This window comes from Mastigoproctus giganteus, chromosome 6 (assembly GCF_048544385.1).
Source record: "Mastigoproctus giganteus isolate SK-2022 chromosome 6, ASM4854438v1, whole genome shotgun sequence".
NCBI classification, from domain to species: domain Eukaryota; kingdom Metazoa; phylum Arthropoda; class Arachnida; order Uropygi; family Thelyphonidae; genus Mastigoproctus; species Mastigoproctus giganteus.
This window is the reverse complement of record NC_143580.1, coordinates 84,510,261-84,527,022: the sequence shown is the minus strand read 5'-3', so window position 1 is coordinate 84,527,022 and position 16,762 is coordinate 84,510,261. Positions and strand designations below refer to the sequence as shown.

At 37.5% G+C, this 16,762-nt stretch overlaps 1 protein-coding gene across 5 annotated transcripts in view; it reads right to left on the bottom strand.

Annotated features, from left to right (window-relative positions):
* The window catches only part of mRNA-cap (RNA guanylyltransferase and 5'-phosphatase mRNA capping enzyme), a 548,400-nt gene that overhangs the window by 453,249 nt on the left and 78,389 nt on the right, over window positions 1-16,762 (bottom strand). The window contains exon 3 of one of the 5 annotated variants that reach the window (XM_090376080.1): window positions 7,773-7,852. The exons of the other annotated variants lie outside the window; for them this stretch is intronic. Within the exon in view, the coding sequence (XP_090232206.1) occupies window positions 7,773-7,793 (21 nt within the window). The 5' untranslated portion in view covers window positions 7,794-7,852. The remainder of the gene's footprint in view (window positions 1-7,772; window positions 7,853-16,762) is intronic. 5 annotated transcript variants of the gene reach the window in all.

Genomic DNA, 16,762 nt, shown 5'->3' with positions numbered 1-16,762 from the left:
GCTAAAGGCAAATTTCCGCACATCTATTCTACATCTGTCCTTTCTTAATTTGAACTTATGTCCCCGTAGGTTGGTAATCTGAACAAGTGGAAGGATCCCATCAGAATTCAGCGTGCTCAACCCATTCAAGGCCTTATAGACCTCAATCAGATAACCGCGCAGGTGCCTAGTCTCCAGCCACTGCAATTTGCAGAACTTAAGCCTCTCTTGGTAAGAGGATCCCTTCATTCCCCTCACCAATCGTGTTGCTCTTCTCTGTACACGCTCAAGCAAATCTACATCCTTCCTAAAATGAGGCCTCCAGACCTGTACGCAGTACTCAAGGCGTGGCCTGACCTTATACAGAGGGACAATCACCTCCTTTTCCCTGCTAGCAAAATTCCTATATATCATTGACAAAACCCCATGACCCCCCCTAGCAGCCTGTCTGCACTGCTCAGAAAACTTCATATCTGACTGCACAATTACTCCCAGGTCTTTTTCATTTTCTACCACCTTAAGTGTAGTACCACACAGTTGGTACGTTTCTCTGGGGTTACTTCTACCCATGTGCAGTACTTTGCATTTGTCAAGGTTGAACTTCAGTTGCCACTTCTTAGCCCATCTGCCCAAATTATCTAGATCCTGTTGCAGTAGCATACTGCCATTAACAACCCTGCCAACCTTTGTATCATCTGCAAACTTCGACATTAAGCCTGATATACCTTCATCAATATCATTGATGAATACACAAAACAACAGTGGACCCAACACCGAACCCTGTGGGACTCCACTAATAACATTAGTCCACGAAGAGCAGCACCCATTGATTACCACCCTCTGTCTTCTCCCACTTAACCATCCTTTTATTCATTGTAGCAACTTACCCTTAATACCATTCTGCTCCAATTTGTACAGTAGTCTTCCATGCGCAACAGTGTCAAAAGCTTTCCTGAAATCCAAGTATATGATATCAAAATTATTTTTTGCATCCAGTTCCTTTGTGACCACATCATAATAACCAATCAAATTTGTCAGACAAGACTTTCCCTTAACAAACCCATGCTGTGTTTGAATTATTGCTGCAGTCTTGTCTAGATGATCCTGCAATGCATCTTTAACCAGCGACTCCATTATTTTACCCGGAACAGAAGTTAAACTAACTGGTCTGTAATTACTCGTGTCACCCTTCGATCCACCTTTGTGAATTGGGGACACATTTGCATATCTCCAGTCCATGGGAACCTCCCCTGAGTCCAAGGATGCTCTCATAATTATGGCTAAGGGTTTGCTTAGTTGCTTTGCCGCCTCCTTTAAAATAACTGGATAGATCCCATCCACCCCAGGTGCCTTTCTTATGTTTAACTTCAACAATTTCTCCTCCACTTTGCTCTCAGTTATTACAAAATCATTAAGCACCCTGCTACAATTTGATAACCTTCTTCCATTTTCAAATTGTAATAATTCCTCACGTGTGAATGTAGATGCAAAATACTCATTCAGTTTGTTTGCTATCTGAGCAGGATCATCAACAGTCGAACCATCGATGTCAAGTGGACCAATCATATTCATCCCCTTCCTTTTAGAGTTTATATAAGTAAAGAAATCCTTGCTGTTTTTCTTAGCATCTTTTGCCAAAGATTTCTCGTAATCCGCCTTCGCCTGCCGAACCTCCTTTGTGACCTGATTACAGACTAGCTTATATCTGCCACAGGCTTCTGCGTCACCTGATAATTTATATGCATCCCGTGCATTTTTCTTCTCTGTCACGAGTCTCATTAGTTCATTTGATAACCATTTAGGCCTAAACCTTGAACGATATTTCTTAATCGGTATATAAAGTCTAGTAGCTTCCACGAGTATGAAGATATTGAATCACTGCTTCATAATGGACTGGAATTTTTCATTGATCGTTGATATTGCTACATCAGGCAAGCTATATCGTTGTCCCATTGTTGTTGTTTTTGGAGATGGAAGATTGGCAATAATTTGTTGTTCAGGAATCCAGCAGACATCTTGTCTAGCAGGCCAGTGAAATGAGGAGGCTGCTCCATGAGGATGCATGATACCAATACATCATGTTCTTCAAATGAAATTTCACAAATATTTCCAACCCACCAATTATTGTCATAAATACAGGCAATGTATTGGCCAGATTGTAAATTAACAATTGGCACATACTGAATATTGGTTTCACTAGTCTGATCTACATGAGCTACAAATGATGGTATGTCATTTGATACTCTTCAAACACGAATCTGTCTGGCATCAATAGGAATGAAGTGATGATTTTCTCTTGTTCCAGCAATAGTATGACAGTCTATAAATATTTTCTCTTGAAATGGCCTTACTTGCTCAATTTCCTCTTTAGAAACAAAACTGAATTTTATTCCAGTCCCATATCATTTGGATCCAAGCCACCAATAGATGCAATTTTACTGGCAATTACATCTTGTACTCGACTTCCTTTTGGCATAGCCTTGTGAGTCTCTTAGCCATTCATTGAAATTTCAGAGGAGAAATACCAATAGCCATCAAACTTGTGTTCAAGCTTTCAGTCACATGCATTTTGTCATCATGGTCTGATCCAGATGAAGCTGATGTTTCTGTTGCTGCTTTTCAGCTGTTAGACTCTTTTCAGCATGATGGGCACAGCTTCTGGCCTGGTTTTATGTCTACCTTTGTTAGGTCTTTCAGGTAGTCTGTCACTGGCAAATCTTATTATTTGTTTTTTTTTTTTTTAGGAGCATTAGCAACTAAGGCCATATTGCTCCGGGATATGCGGTGGTCATTTCGTGACCTTTCCGCATCCTCCGTATTTGGTGGTGACGGGCTCGAACCCCGGTCTAATCAAGAAGCGTGTGCTATGCACTGCTGCTCCTTCCCACCTGGCTACGGAGGCGCCTACTGGCAAATCAATTGGTTGTAAACTTTTTTTCACCATATGATTTTTCTTCTGGAAAGGATTGCAACATGAATAGGATAGACATGACATTTAGAATTATCCATGACTGACGGTGCACGAGTCCAGCTTATCTCCAGCAAAATCTTCTGATTCCATGGCTTTCATGCTGACTAATAATTGGACGTTTCTGCAAGCAATTAAAAAATTAATTAACTTTATTACAGTCAAACAATTAAAAATAGAGGAACAAAATAAACAAACTCTTCATGAAGATAAAACATATTAATAACAGCATGGTTCAAATATCAGCTATTTATACTTTTTTTGTATGATTCTAGAATATTCCAGAGTTCTAGAATGTTCATTAGTTTTTTTTGGAATTCTAGAATATTCTCTATTTCTAGATTATTCTAAACATTAGGCAGTATTAAGGAAGTGTTCTGCAACAAAAAAGATCTCACAAAATAACAATACAGCACATAAAACTACTTTATGTTTAGACTTAATTTTAAGGCATTAAGTGCAAAGACAAAGAACAGATAAACCACGATCCTTGTTTTTTTTTTTTTTTTTTTGTATTAGTTGTTGGCGCATCAGCTTCTATGGCCATATTGCACCTCCCAAAGTTTTTGCATTTTACTGTGATCCAAGCCCGAGGCGGGAATCAAACCCGCGACCTTTGGGTTGTCAGGCAGGCACTTTACCTACCTGGCTAGCCTGGTCAGCCCATGATCCTTGTAGCTGAAACTCTGCTCTTTCCAGTGGTGGCAAAAAGGAGAGAATTGAAGGTGTCCCACATTAAGATATTTTTCCCTTAAGATAGGTAAAATTTGACTTTCAAATTTTGAGTCAGTCTTTCAATGAAAATATCTCGGCCAGAAAACAAGTATAAGAGCTGTTATTTAGTTAGGCTGAATTCATGCAGTTGGTAAGTGGAATGTCCAAAGAAGGTACCAAATGTTTTTATTTCAAAGTTATGACTTTCAAAAGTCTTGCTTAAATTTGTCATGACAAATTTTTAGTGCCAGTTTTAGACTGCATTGTAAAAAATGTGAAGGTTTTTGAGCCTGGACAACAAAACATTTGCATTCTCTGCCAAAAGTTAACTAGGTTTACCAAGTTTCAGAGCACTACCTCTCACCAGGATATTAGAGCTGGAAAAGAAATTAGAAAATGTGAATTGGAATATCATCGGTTTGGCTGAAACAAGAAGAAGAAATGAATCACTTATAAGTTTATCAAATGGAAATCTGCTGTACACCAATGGAAACAGTGAAAGGAGTGAAGGTGGAGTTGGGTTTCTGGTCCATAAAGATTTTAAAAACAACATTTTGGAATTCAAAAGTACATCACCAAGGGTGTCAAGACTAATACTCAAGATTTCTAAGAGGTACAAGCTAAAGATTATAATGATTTATGCACCAACATTGAGCCTTGATGATGAACAGGTTGAGGAAATGTACACCGAAATTGAGAGTCTTCTAGATGAACAGAAAACTCACTACACTATTATTATGGGGGACTTCAATGCTAAGGTTGGAAAAAGACAAAGCAGTGCAGAAAGGGGAACTATAGGAAATTTTGGAATTGGTGAAAGAAATGAAAGACTTGTGGAATTTACAGAATCTCAAGGACTGTCAGTAATGAACACTTTTTTTCAAGAAAAGGGTGAACAGAAAGTGGACATGGAAGAGTCCAAATGGATTAACTACTAATGAAATAGACTTCATCCTCACTAACAGAAGATATATTGTGAATGATGTTACCGTCCTGAATAAGGTAAATGTTAGAAGTGATCACAGAATGGTAAGATGTACACTTAATATAGATGTAGGAAAGGAAAAAACTGACTCGAGTAAATAATACAAAGGTCTTTGAGATAACAGAAGAGGAGAAAAAGCAGTATGTACTGGAACTTGAAAACAAGTTTTAGCTTCTGCAGACTGCTCAGGACCGAGATATCAACGAGGAATATTACAACTTTCTGAAAGTGATAAAGCCCAAGAAACCTATAGGTAAAAAGAAATCTAAAGAAGAAAAAATTAGTCAAGAAACACTTGTCATGATGAACCAAAGACGACAAATGAAGAGCAAGAAAAACACTGACAGGGAGAAAATTGAGTATACTGAGTTATGCAAAGCCATTAGAAAGAGACTCAGAGAGGACATAAGAAGATTTAACACAAGAAAAGTAGAACAAGCATTAAGGGAAAACAAAGGATTTAAATCAGCAGCCATGAGCAGTAATACAGAAAGACAAATGATACTGAAACTGAAGAATAGCAATGGTATTCATATAAACAGCAGAGAAGGCATAATTCAAATAGCAGAAGACTACTATAGAGAATTATACAAGGAGCAGGGGAATGATGCCAGCAGTGGGGAAGATGGATTGCAAAGTAGCACCACATACCGGATATTCTTCCTGATGAGGTAGAACATGCATTGAAGAAAATGAAGAATCAGAAAGCCCCGGAGGAAGATGAAGTTACTGTAGAGTTGTTAAAATTGGGAGGAAGAGACATAACGCAAAAACTGGCAAGGCTCTTCACAAAGTGCATTAGAAAAGGTGTGACGCCTAAGCAGTGGAATAATGCAATCATAGTTTTGCTGCATAAGAAAGGAGATAAATCAGAAATTGGAAATTATAGACCAATTAGCTTGTTATCCCACATCTACAAGTTGTCACAAGGGTCATTACTAACAGATTAGAAAGAATACTTGATGAGAATTAACCAAAAGAGCAAGCTGGCTTTAGGACGGGATTCTCAACTATGGACCACCTTCACGTAATATCACAGCTAATGGAGAAAGCAAATGAATATAAAACCCCATTATGCCTGGCATTTGTGGATTATGAAAAGGCATTTGACTCCATACAGCATAAGGCAATGTTTTGGGCACTGCAAAGACAAGGCATAGATACCCCATATATTATGATTTTCAAGAAAATATATGAGAGTGCTATCTCCTTTATTAGATTAGACAAAGACAGTAGGAAATTTAAAATTGAGAAAGGAGCTCGACAAGGAGACATAATATCTCCGAAGCTGTTTACTGCTGCCCTTGAGGAAGCTCTCAGAAGATCAGACTGGTCGCAGAAAGGAGTCAATGTGAACGGAGAGTACCTAAACCATTTACGATTTGCAGATGACATTGTGGTCATATGCCACAATCCCAAAGAATTAGAGGAAAATCTTAATCAGTTATGCACAGTTAGTAAGGATTTTGGACTAAAGATGAATATGGCTAAAACAAAAGTAATGATGAACAAGTATGCCACAGAAAGGGAAATAATGATTGAAGGAGCAGTAATTGAAAAGGTGGAGTCGTATACTTATCTGGGACAAGTTATTAGCTGTAATAATGATAAATGACTGGAAGTCAAGAGAAGAATAAATTTTGGATGGATAGCATTCAGGAAATATAGTCACATACTGAAGAGCAATATCCCAATTTGTCTGAAACGTAAAATAATGAACCAATGTATACTCCCCACCATGACTTATGGAAGTGAAACTTGGGCACTCACCAAAAGAATGGAAGAGAAGCTGAGAAATACACAGTGAAGAATGGAACGAATTATATTGGGAATCAGACTGTTAGATAAGAAGAGAAACGCATGGATTACGCAGCAAACTCAAGTAAAGGACATTCTTATCAAAACTAAAGAACTAAAATGGTCTTGCGCAGGACACATAGCTCGAAGATGACAGATGGACTAAGAAAATAACAGAATGGTATCCAAGAGGAGCTAGAAGAAAAGCTGGAAGACAAAGGCAGAGATGGATAGATGAAATTCATGGGTTTGTGGGTAGTAAATGGATGGCTAGTGCTCAAAACAGAAGGAACTGGAAGTGCTGGAGAGGTCTTCATCCTGCAGTGGATTGAAAATGGCTGATGATGACCTCTCATCGTTGTGCAACAGTAACACTTAAAACTGAAAATTTGTGATTTGCTCCACGTAACAGAAGTGACCTCCACAAAAAAGGTGTTAGTGCCTCCAGCATACTATATTTTGTACGGAAATTTTGCCCAGCTTCATTGAAACCTGTTTAAAGATCGACACCAAGTTTCAACAAAACCTGAAGATAGTCAAGCAGGGACCCCTAGGCCACTTGACATGGAATGACCCTATTGTGTAAAAAAAATCTTGCTACACAATTCTTCATTCAGATGGACATCTATGGGTATGAAGATTGTCCATTCCCTATTGAAGTGTATTGTCTAAACCCTGAAATTTGGTGGTGGCAGGCTGATGGCTGTTGGTTTGGATTTCATTATTTTTGAATTAGTATTTGTATACTTTATATAGGTGAAGGAAGGCCTGAGCTTTTTCTGCAACAGCAAAAAAAAATCTACTTGTTTCCTTCTTCGAGTAGGTACCTCTATCCAGCTGATCTTTGAATTTCACCAAGCCACCAGACTCAACTTCCCATAGAGATAACATAACATATTCCAAGCTCTGTAACAACTCACTAGCTTTCTGCAATCCAGACTAGCCCTCCTTTCGAGATCTGAATCTACCCACCCAAATTCTAGTATCGTCCATAACCATGAATGTTTTACTTTCATCCATTTTATATTTATATTCATATTTATATTGTCCCCACCCCCTCAAAGCTGTATAGTCTCCATTCATATACCTCCCTCCCCTTAAGGAACATAGTAACCAAGCTCTGTAGACCACATATTGTAAGAAACCGTTTCCTCATACATTCTGCTTAAAATAATGGTACAAAGACAGGTACCGCAACCTGTGTTCGGGCATTTCAAAAAACTCAGGCTGTTTATGGTTGTAATTACTTGACAATGTTCACTACAGCAGCTTATAATCACTAAATATATTATAACTATACTGATACTTTGTGAAACTTCTCACTCATACTTTTATAATCACTTTTGGCATTAAATTCTTCACCCTTATTGTCTTTACTAACTTTGCATACTCTTGTACATCTTTATTCTCTGTAATAGAACAGCATCAATATGAATATATTTATCATAATTCTTTAATAATTTTTTATTATTGTTCATTCAATTATAGCTTACTGGTATTTAATTCTTTAACATGCAACTCAACTAATTCTTCAAATTCTTTATACTTCTATTCTTACTCCTTATTCTTTCTTCTACCCTTTATTTCCAATAGTTCTCACAATTTATGAAATGGCCATTATATCTAACATTCTCATATTTCATATGAAAATGTTAGGTGTAACAATCATATACTGCACTAATTTTTAAGTTTGTTTTTTTTTTATATTAATCATCCATAATTAGTCATATAGCAAGAAAGAACTTTCATTTGAAAATATATGCAATATATTTTCAAATCAAAGTTAAACTGTGGAGAAATAAAATTCATTAAAAATTTTCTTGTGCAAATTTATAGGTCGATTGTTTAAAATAGTTGGAGTTTAATTCTTTTCAATAATAGGACATTTCAATAGTGCAGGCAAAGGAAAGAAAGGAAATTTAAATAGTTAACATTTAATTTTATTTCAAAATCAGAGACGTAACTAGAATTTTTGGCACTAATGGGCAAATACAGCAGGCCCCCGTTATAACGCGGTTCGCTTTACACTGATTCGCTATAACGCTGTTCTTATATTATAACCCGTATCTGACTATAACGCTGTCAAAACTCACTGTAACGCTATTTTACTAGCATACAGATTGAATTTTTGGCAAATCCGTCTTCAGTCCAGTCTGTTTTGAGCTTTTTTTTTTTTTTTTTTTGGCAAAAGGAGAAAATAGCCACCATGAAATTAACTACAGTAATTATTTTTATAATTTCTACTCTATGTACAAAATTGAAACTTTCAATATGCTCTTATTTTCTTGGTGTGGATAGTTTCAAGGGAGAAATTCTTTTTTAGTACACAAGCTGAAAAAATTTACCATCCAGTGTCATATGTTGTTACGAAGTCTGCATTTTCTGTTCTGACCTGTAATAGAATGATACTAAAAATAGATTTACTTCCTATCTCTTCTTTTGTTTTACTGTGGGAACTATAACTTTCGAAATGTTTTTCACACAATCAATCCCATGAGTGCTAAATGCGGTGCTGTTTCTTGTACAGTATTCTCTTGTCTTCTGAACTCTGACCTTGTGGTCACCCGAAGTACATAAAATTTGTTTGTTTTACTGTTTTGGAAATTCCATAAACATTCTCCATGAGTCACACCATAATTGATTTTCAGTACTTTTCCTGCAATAAACAACCATTTGATTTTACTGCACGGTAAAATCGAACTTTTCAGATAAATAAAACATTTGTCACAGTCTTCAGCTCACTTGCCAGAGGAATTCTAGATATCATTCAGTGCATACAGTTGTCAGACATACAGACAGTTTACTGTACTCAAACATTGTATCACAATCAGTGCAACGCAGTTACATTTGCAGAGAGTTATGGCGGATAAGAATGAAAAAGCAACAATGTCTGGACACGGTGCAAAGATTGGAAAGGTAAGAAAAACATTGAGTTTGAAAATTAAATTAGACGTTTTGAAGAGAAGTGATTCCGGTCAAAGACAAGTGGATGTGTGCAATAATTTAGGACTGGTAGGTTCAACTGTAAGAACAATCATAAAAAATAAAGAATCAATTTTAGCAGCTGGAAAAACAGCTGTTCCCCTGCAGGCAACTAAATTGACCAGGGCTAGGCCGGCTATTATGATTGAAATGGAGAAACTTCTACATAATTTTATTGAAGACAACATTCAACGTAGAATTCCGTTAAGTTCAATTATTATTAAAGAAAAAGCGAAGAGCCTATATGAAGATTTAAAGGAAGCTCACCCCGAAAAAAAATGTGGAACCATTTAACGCTAGTAAGGGCTGGTTTGATAGATTTAGAAAGCGCTATAACCTGCACAACGTAGCAATACAGGGAGAAGCTGCAAGTGCAGATCAACAAGGAGCCGAAACTTTCAAAAAAGAATTTGTTAAAATTATTGAAGAGGGATGTTATACTGCTCAACAAGTTTTTAACATAGATGAAACAGGTCTTTTTTGGAAACGAATGCCTAAAAGAAGTTTCATATCGAAAGAAGAAAAAAACATGCCAGGCTTCAAAGCGGCGAAGGATCGGTTAACTTTGTTGTTGGGTGGTAACGCTGCGGGGGATTTTAAATTAAAACCCCTTTTAGTTTACCATTCCGAAAATCCAAGGGCTCTTAAAGGTTTAGCTAAATCAAACCTACCTGTAATCTGGAAGGCTAATAAAAAAGCTTGGGTAACCAGGCCGTTTTTCATTGATTGGTATGCTGAGTTCTTCTGTCCTGCAGTGGAAAAATATTGTGCAAAAAATAACATTGGTTATAAAGCTATTCTAATCACGGACAATGCGCCAGGACACCCAAGCAAAGAGAGCTTAGAAGACTTGAACAATCACATAAGTTTTTTACATGCCTCCAAACACTACGTCTCTGATCCAACCAATGGACCAAGGAGTAATTGCAACATTTAAAGCGTACTACCTAAGGAACACCTTTTCCCAAGCTATTAAAGCCATCAACACTGAAAATGTACCGAGCTTAAAGGAGTTTTGGAAATCCTATAACATTAAAACTGCCATCTACAACATTTCAAGTGCCTGGGATGAAGTGACTCAGAAAACCATGAATGGAGTGTGGAGGAAAGTTCGGAAAAATTGCATAAAGCATTCCAACGGAATCATCAGGAACCTGATGATTCCGTTGAAACTGTTAAAACACAAATTGTTGAGCTCGGAAAAGAAGCAGGATTACACGAAATTAACGAAGACATCGTACAAGAGATGATCGACAACGACAGGGATGGCCTCTCTAATGAAGAACTAATGGAAATTATAAAAGAACAAGAGCTTGCTATTGAGGGAGATGATGATCAAGATACTATAGATGAAGAACCGATGAAGTCGCTGACTGCAAAAGAACTTAGTGAAGCTTTTGAACACTTCGAAAAAAATTTGTGTGATTATTTCCGGGAGAACGACCCTGACATGGAACGAAGTGCCAAGGTAATAAGAAATTTGAAGAAAAAAATGAATTCCTACATGATGTTGTACAATGAGAGGAAGAGGGCCAAAGCACAACCCAAAATTGACACATTTTTCAGTCCAAAGATACGAAAACTCAAGAGCACAGGGCCATCGAATTAATAAATTCATGATTTCCGTTAGTTAATTACCTCATAATTATATGTGTATATAATGTAGTATATTTTATATGTACAAAATTTTGAATAGTAAATATTTTTTAATCGACATTGGGTGCATATTTTCACTACCATTTATTATTGATTAGAAAATATCCTATGGAATAGACCGCAACTCACAAATACATATGCTACCTTATGGGAATATGGCGCTCGCTTAGCGCGGATTCACTTAGCGCTCTGTTTTTCCGGAACGAACTATCAGCGTTAAGCGGGGGTCACCTGTATCAGAAATGCACTTTTGATTTTACTAATTTTACTATAATGGCTAAATTAACTTTCTTTTATTTTTAACTATTAAATAATGGTTTAAAATTAATATTGTTATAATTTATTATTTTAATTAATTATAATATTAATTAAATCATTATTAGTCTTAATATTGGTCCATGATACAAGGGAGCCAGGCTTTTGCTGCATCAGCACAAAACAATTCAAAAAAAAAAAAAAAATATATATATATATATATATATATATATATATATCCTTGTTTCCCTATAGCCTGAGGCTTTTGCTATAGCAGCCAAAAATAATAATAAATATTTTTTTATTATTATCTTATTATTATTTAATTAAGTAATTATTATAAACAATTACATAATTAAAAAATAATAATACAGAATAAATAATAAACTAGCTATCCAGTTCACCACCAAATTTCTCCAAGCAGTTGGCCTCAACCACCCATTGAAGCAACTACTTATCCAGTAATTAACTTTCTGGCTAAAAGAAATTCCAGTCTAAACCCCTTCTCCCATAATTTGGATTTATGGCACCTAGTTCTGGAATCATTAATAAAAGTGAAAATTCCACAGTCAATCAGTTAACTTTCTCATCTAAGGTGCCTAGTTACCAAGCTCTGTAACCCACATATTCAAAGTCTTTTCTCATATGGATATCCTTTTGCAGGTATCAACCAGGCACATTGCCAGTCTTTGAACCCTTTCAAGAAGCTTGGTATATATATTTTTTTTTTTTCAGGTGGAGTCTCAATACTTAAACAGAGTACTCCATGTCTTACAATTGCCTTATACTGTGGTGTTATGGCCCCCTAATACAAGCAAACATTTGAAAAAAAAAATCTCATTAATAGGACACCATGGATCTTCCTTTCCATCTGTCTACACTGCTCTGAGAGCTTCATGTATGACCACATTGTAACTCCAAGCCCCTTCTCCATCTGTTTTTAGGTCAATCCCCAATGTGGTTGCTATTCCCCAAGCTTAAGGCCTTGCACTTTGCTGCATTTTTTGCTGCATTTTACTTGTTAACATGAGAGATTGCTTCTACAGGGATGGGATACACTTAAATAGAAAGGGTGCAAGAATATTTGCTGATGCTATCGAGGCAGTGTTAGGTGGGTTGGAAAACTGCTAGCTTGGGGGGGGAGACAAAGACTAATGGATTAACAGTAGCCACTGGCAGAGGTGAAAGAGATTCTTGCACTGCTTCTATTGGAATGAGCAGAAGCCTGAAAAACAAGATGCAGGATATTTCAGAGACTGCTGGAAGTCACTGCGGTACAAGTAAACACATGGGTTGTGTTAGGGTAGCTAAGATTAGAAACAGGTGCATGTATACTTGCGTGTACACCAATGCTAGGAGTTTAGTAAATAAATTTGATGAATTTGTGGTATTGCTCAAAACATCAAAGGCAGATATTGTTGGGATATCAGAGACGTGGTGTCACACAGATATAAGGAATGCAGAACTGGAATTTGGGGAGTACAATGTGTATAGAAAGGATAGACAGGACAGGAGGGGAGGAGGGGTTATGCTATTAGTTAAAAAACACATAAAATCCAAGGAAGTGAAGCCAGTCGACATAGATGGACAGAGCAGTGTTGAGTCAGTTTGGTGTGACATAAGCATAGGTAAATCAAAATTGAGAGTAGGAGTGTGCTATAGGCCTAATGGCTCTGATGAGTATAATAAGATACTGTACAAGGAAATAGAATGGGCCAGTAAATCAGAGAGTCTTATAATGGGGGATTTTAATTTCCCAGATATTGACTGGAATTTGTGGGTTGGTCACTCACACACTAGCAAGGCTTTTGTGGATTTATTGGATGATTGTTTTCTACACCAGCATGTTCAGGAGGCAACTAGAGGGAGTAATACTCTTGATCTGATTATCAGTAGTGATTCTTCATGCATTAGGAATCTGCAGATAAAGGAACCACTGGGTGGCAGTGATCACAGTGTGCTGAAGTGGAATTTACTCAAGGAGGTAACTACCATCAGAGGTAAAGGGAAGGGTTTTTGCTTTCGTAAAGGCGACTATGATGGTCTGAGACAGTATTTAAATTCTATACAGTGGGACCAACTGATGATGTTACCAACAGCAAATTCAAAATGGGAAGCATTCAAGGAACTAATCTTGGAAGCTACCAGGCTTTACATACCAACCAAGAAATATTGTTCAAGGTTCAGGCCTAAATGGTTGTCAGATGAACTAATAAGACATATGGCAGAGAAGAAAAATGCATGGGATACATACAAATTAATGGGTGACATGGAAGTCTATGATAGATATAAGTTGGTCTGTAACCAAGTCACAAAGGAGATTAGGCAGGCAAAGGCAGATTATGAGAAATCCTTGGCAAAGGATGCAAAGAAAAACAGAAAAGAGTTCTTTACCTATTTAAACTCAAGAAGGAAAGGGATGAATCAGATTGGTCCACTGGATGTTGATGGTGCAACAGTTGAGGATCCAGCTCAGGTGGATAACAATCTAAACGAGTATTTTGCATCTACATTCACACATGAGGAGTTATTCAGGAAGGGGAATGTCGTAGGTGAAGTAAACATTGGCAGTGAGCTAGATTATTTTCTAATAACTGAGAGGAAAGTGGAGGAGAAATTGTTGAGGATAAACATAAAAAAGGCACCCGGGGTGGATGGGATCTATCCAGTTATATTAAAGGAGGCAGCAAAGGAAGTAAGCAAACCCCTAGCCATAATTATGAGAGCTTCTTTGAACTCAGGGGAGGTACCCATGGACTAGAGATGTGCAAATGTAACCCCAATTCACAAAGGAGGATCAAAGGCTGACAAGTAATTATAGACCTGTTAGTTTAACTTCGGTTCCAGGAAAATTAATGGAGGCACTGGTTAAAGAAGCACTGCAGGATCATCTGGACAAGAATTCAGTTATAGCTCAGACACAGCATGGTTTTGTTAAGGGCAGGTCTTGTCTGACCAATTTGATTGGATACTATGATGTAGTCACAAAAGAACTGGATGCAGGGAATAACTCTGATATATATATTTGGATCTTAGAAAGGCTTTTGATACTGTTGCGCATGGAAGACTGCTGCACAAACTGGAGAAGTGTGGCATTGGAGGCAAATTGCTGCTATGGATAAAGGGATGGTTGAGTGGCAGAAGACAGAGAGTGGTAATCAATGGACACTGCTCAACGTGGACTAATGTTATTAGTGGAGTTCCTCAGGGTTCAGTGTTGGGTCCATTGTTGTTTTCTGTATTTATAAATGATATTGATGATGGTGTATCAGGCTTAATGTCCAAGTTTGCAGACGATACCAAGGTTGGCAGGGTTGTTAAGGACACTACTGATACTATGCTGCTGCTACAGGATCTGGAAAGGTTGAGCAGATGGGCTGAGAGGTGGCAAATGAAGTTTAACATTGACAAATGTAAAGTACTATATATGGGAAACAGTAACCCCAGATCAACGTATCAACTCTGTGGTACTACGCTGACAGTGGTAGAGAATGAAAAGGACCTGGGGGTAATTGTGCAGGCAGATATGAAGTTCTCTGAGCAGTGCAGACTAGCTGCAAGAGTAGCTCATGGTGTCTTGTCAATGATATACAGGAATTTTTCTAGCAGGGATAGGGATGTGATTATTCCCTTGTATAAGGCATTGGTCAGGCCACACCTTGAGTACTGTATACAGGTCTGGAGGCCTCATTTCAAGAAGGATGTAGAGCTGCTGGAACGAGTACAGAGAAGGGCAACAAGATTAGTGAATGGAACAAAGGGTTGCTCTTACGAAGGAAGGCTTAAGTTATGCAAATTACAGAGCCTGGAGACTAGGCATCGGCGAGGTGATCTGATAGAGGTGTATAAGGCTTTGAATGGCTTGAGCATGCTCAATGCCGATGGGATTTTTCCTCTTGCTCAGAATAATCACCTGAGAGGGCATAAATTCAAATTGAGGAAGGACGGATGTCGGATAGATGTGAGGAAATTTGCCTCTAGCCAGCGGGCAGTTAGTTTGTGGAATAGACTCCCATCGCTTGTTGTTGAAGTTGATAGCCTAAACAAATTTAAGGCTCAGCTGGACAGGTATTTCGAACGAACAGAGGGGTGAAATGGGAGTAGTGGTTGTTTTTTTTTTTTTTTTTTTGGCTGATGCTGAATAAGCTTGCTTTCTTGCATCATATGCCTCTACTAATGCTAATGCATTAAAAGATAATGGTCACTTTTCTGACCATCTCTAGGGTTTATCTAAGTCATCCTGAAGAAACTGTGCCTGGCACTGAACGTTAACTACTCTACCAAACTTGAAATCATCTGCAAATTTTGACATCACATCCTCTATCCCTTCACTGATATCATTTAAGAAGATTGAAAACAGTAGTCCCAATACTGATCTTTGTAGAACCCCACATTAGCCCAACATGAAGAATAACCATTAATCGCAACCATCTGATTTCTGAACTGCAGCCATCCTGTGGTTGATCTAAGGATTTTTTATGTGATCCCAGAATGTTCCAGCTTATACAGTAACTTCTCATGTAAGGCTAAGTCAAATGCTTCACTGAAATCTGGGTAAACAATATTGAAATCATTTCCTACACGAGCTCTTGAGGGACTGTCAAAACACGATTTTCCCTTTATAGAACCATGTTGTGATTCCTTCAGAATTCCATTTCTATGTAAATGATCCTGTCTCTATGATTTTCTCTACCACTGAAGTCAGACTAACTTTTGAGCTTTCTTAAGCTCAAAAGATTCTCCAGCTTCAACTGCACAATTTCTTTTCACCATGAAGTTTGTAAATATCAATGCCTGTTCAGTTCATCCACAACATCAGCTGGGGATCTAAAACTTTTCCACACCTGTTACAAAGGGCATGATCTGGCTCATTCTTCTGTATTTTCTATTCAGATATATGAAAAATTTGTTCTCCTAGCCAGTGATTTCTCATAATCTGCATTTTCCAGTTTAATCTCATAATCTACGGTAAAATTACAGATGAATTCATGTTCTGTTTACAGGGCCTAACTTGAGGATATGTGGGCCCTAAGCAAAAGTTTTTTTTGGGGCCACTGTAAAAATGTTCATTATGAAATGTCCTACTTTAATAGTAAAAAAATAGGGCATAAGAAAATAGGGATTACACAATCAATTAGGATTACACAACCTTGGAAAATTACAATTAACACACAATCAATATAAAAATGTAAAGCAAATAAATCTGCATATATTTCTAAGGAAATATATACAAATCTGAACATATCAGTGGCACACACATTTTGACTAGAAGCTACATTACAATTTGAAAGTATATTTTATTTTAAAGTTTTATAAGGAACACAAGCACTCGTGTTTGTCGTTACACTACTGGATATCACCGATTTTGGCTGTGTCCATTGCCATTTACAGGCCCCCCTCAAAGTATGGGCCCTATGCACATGCCT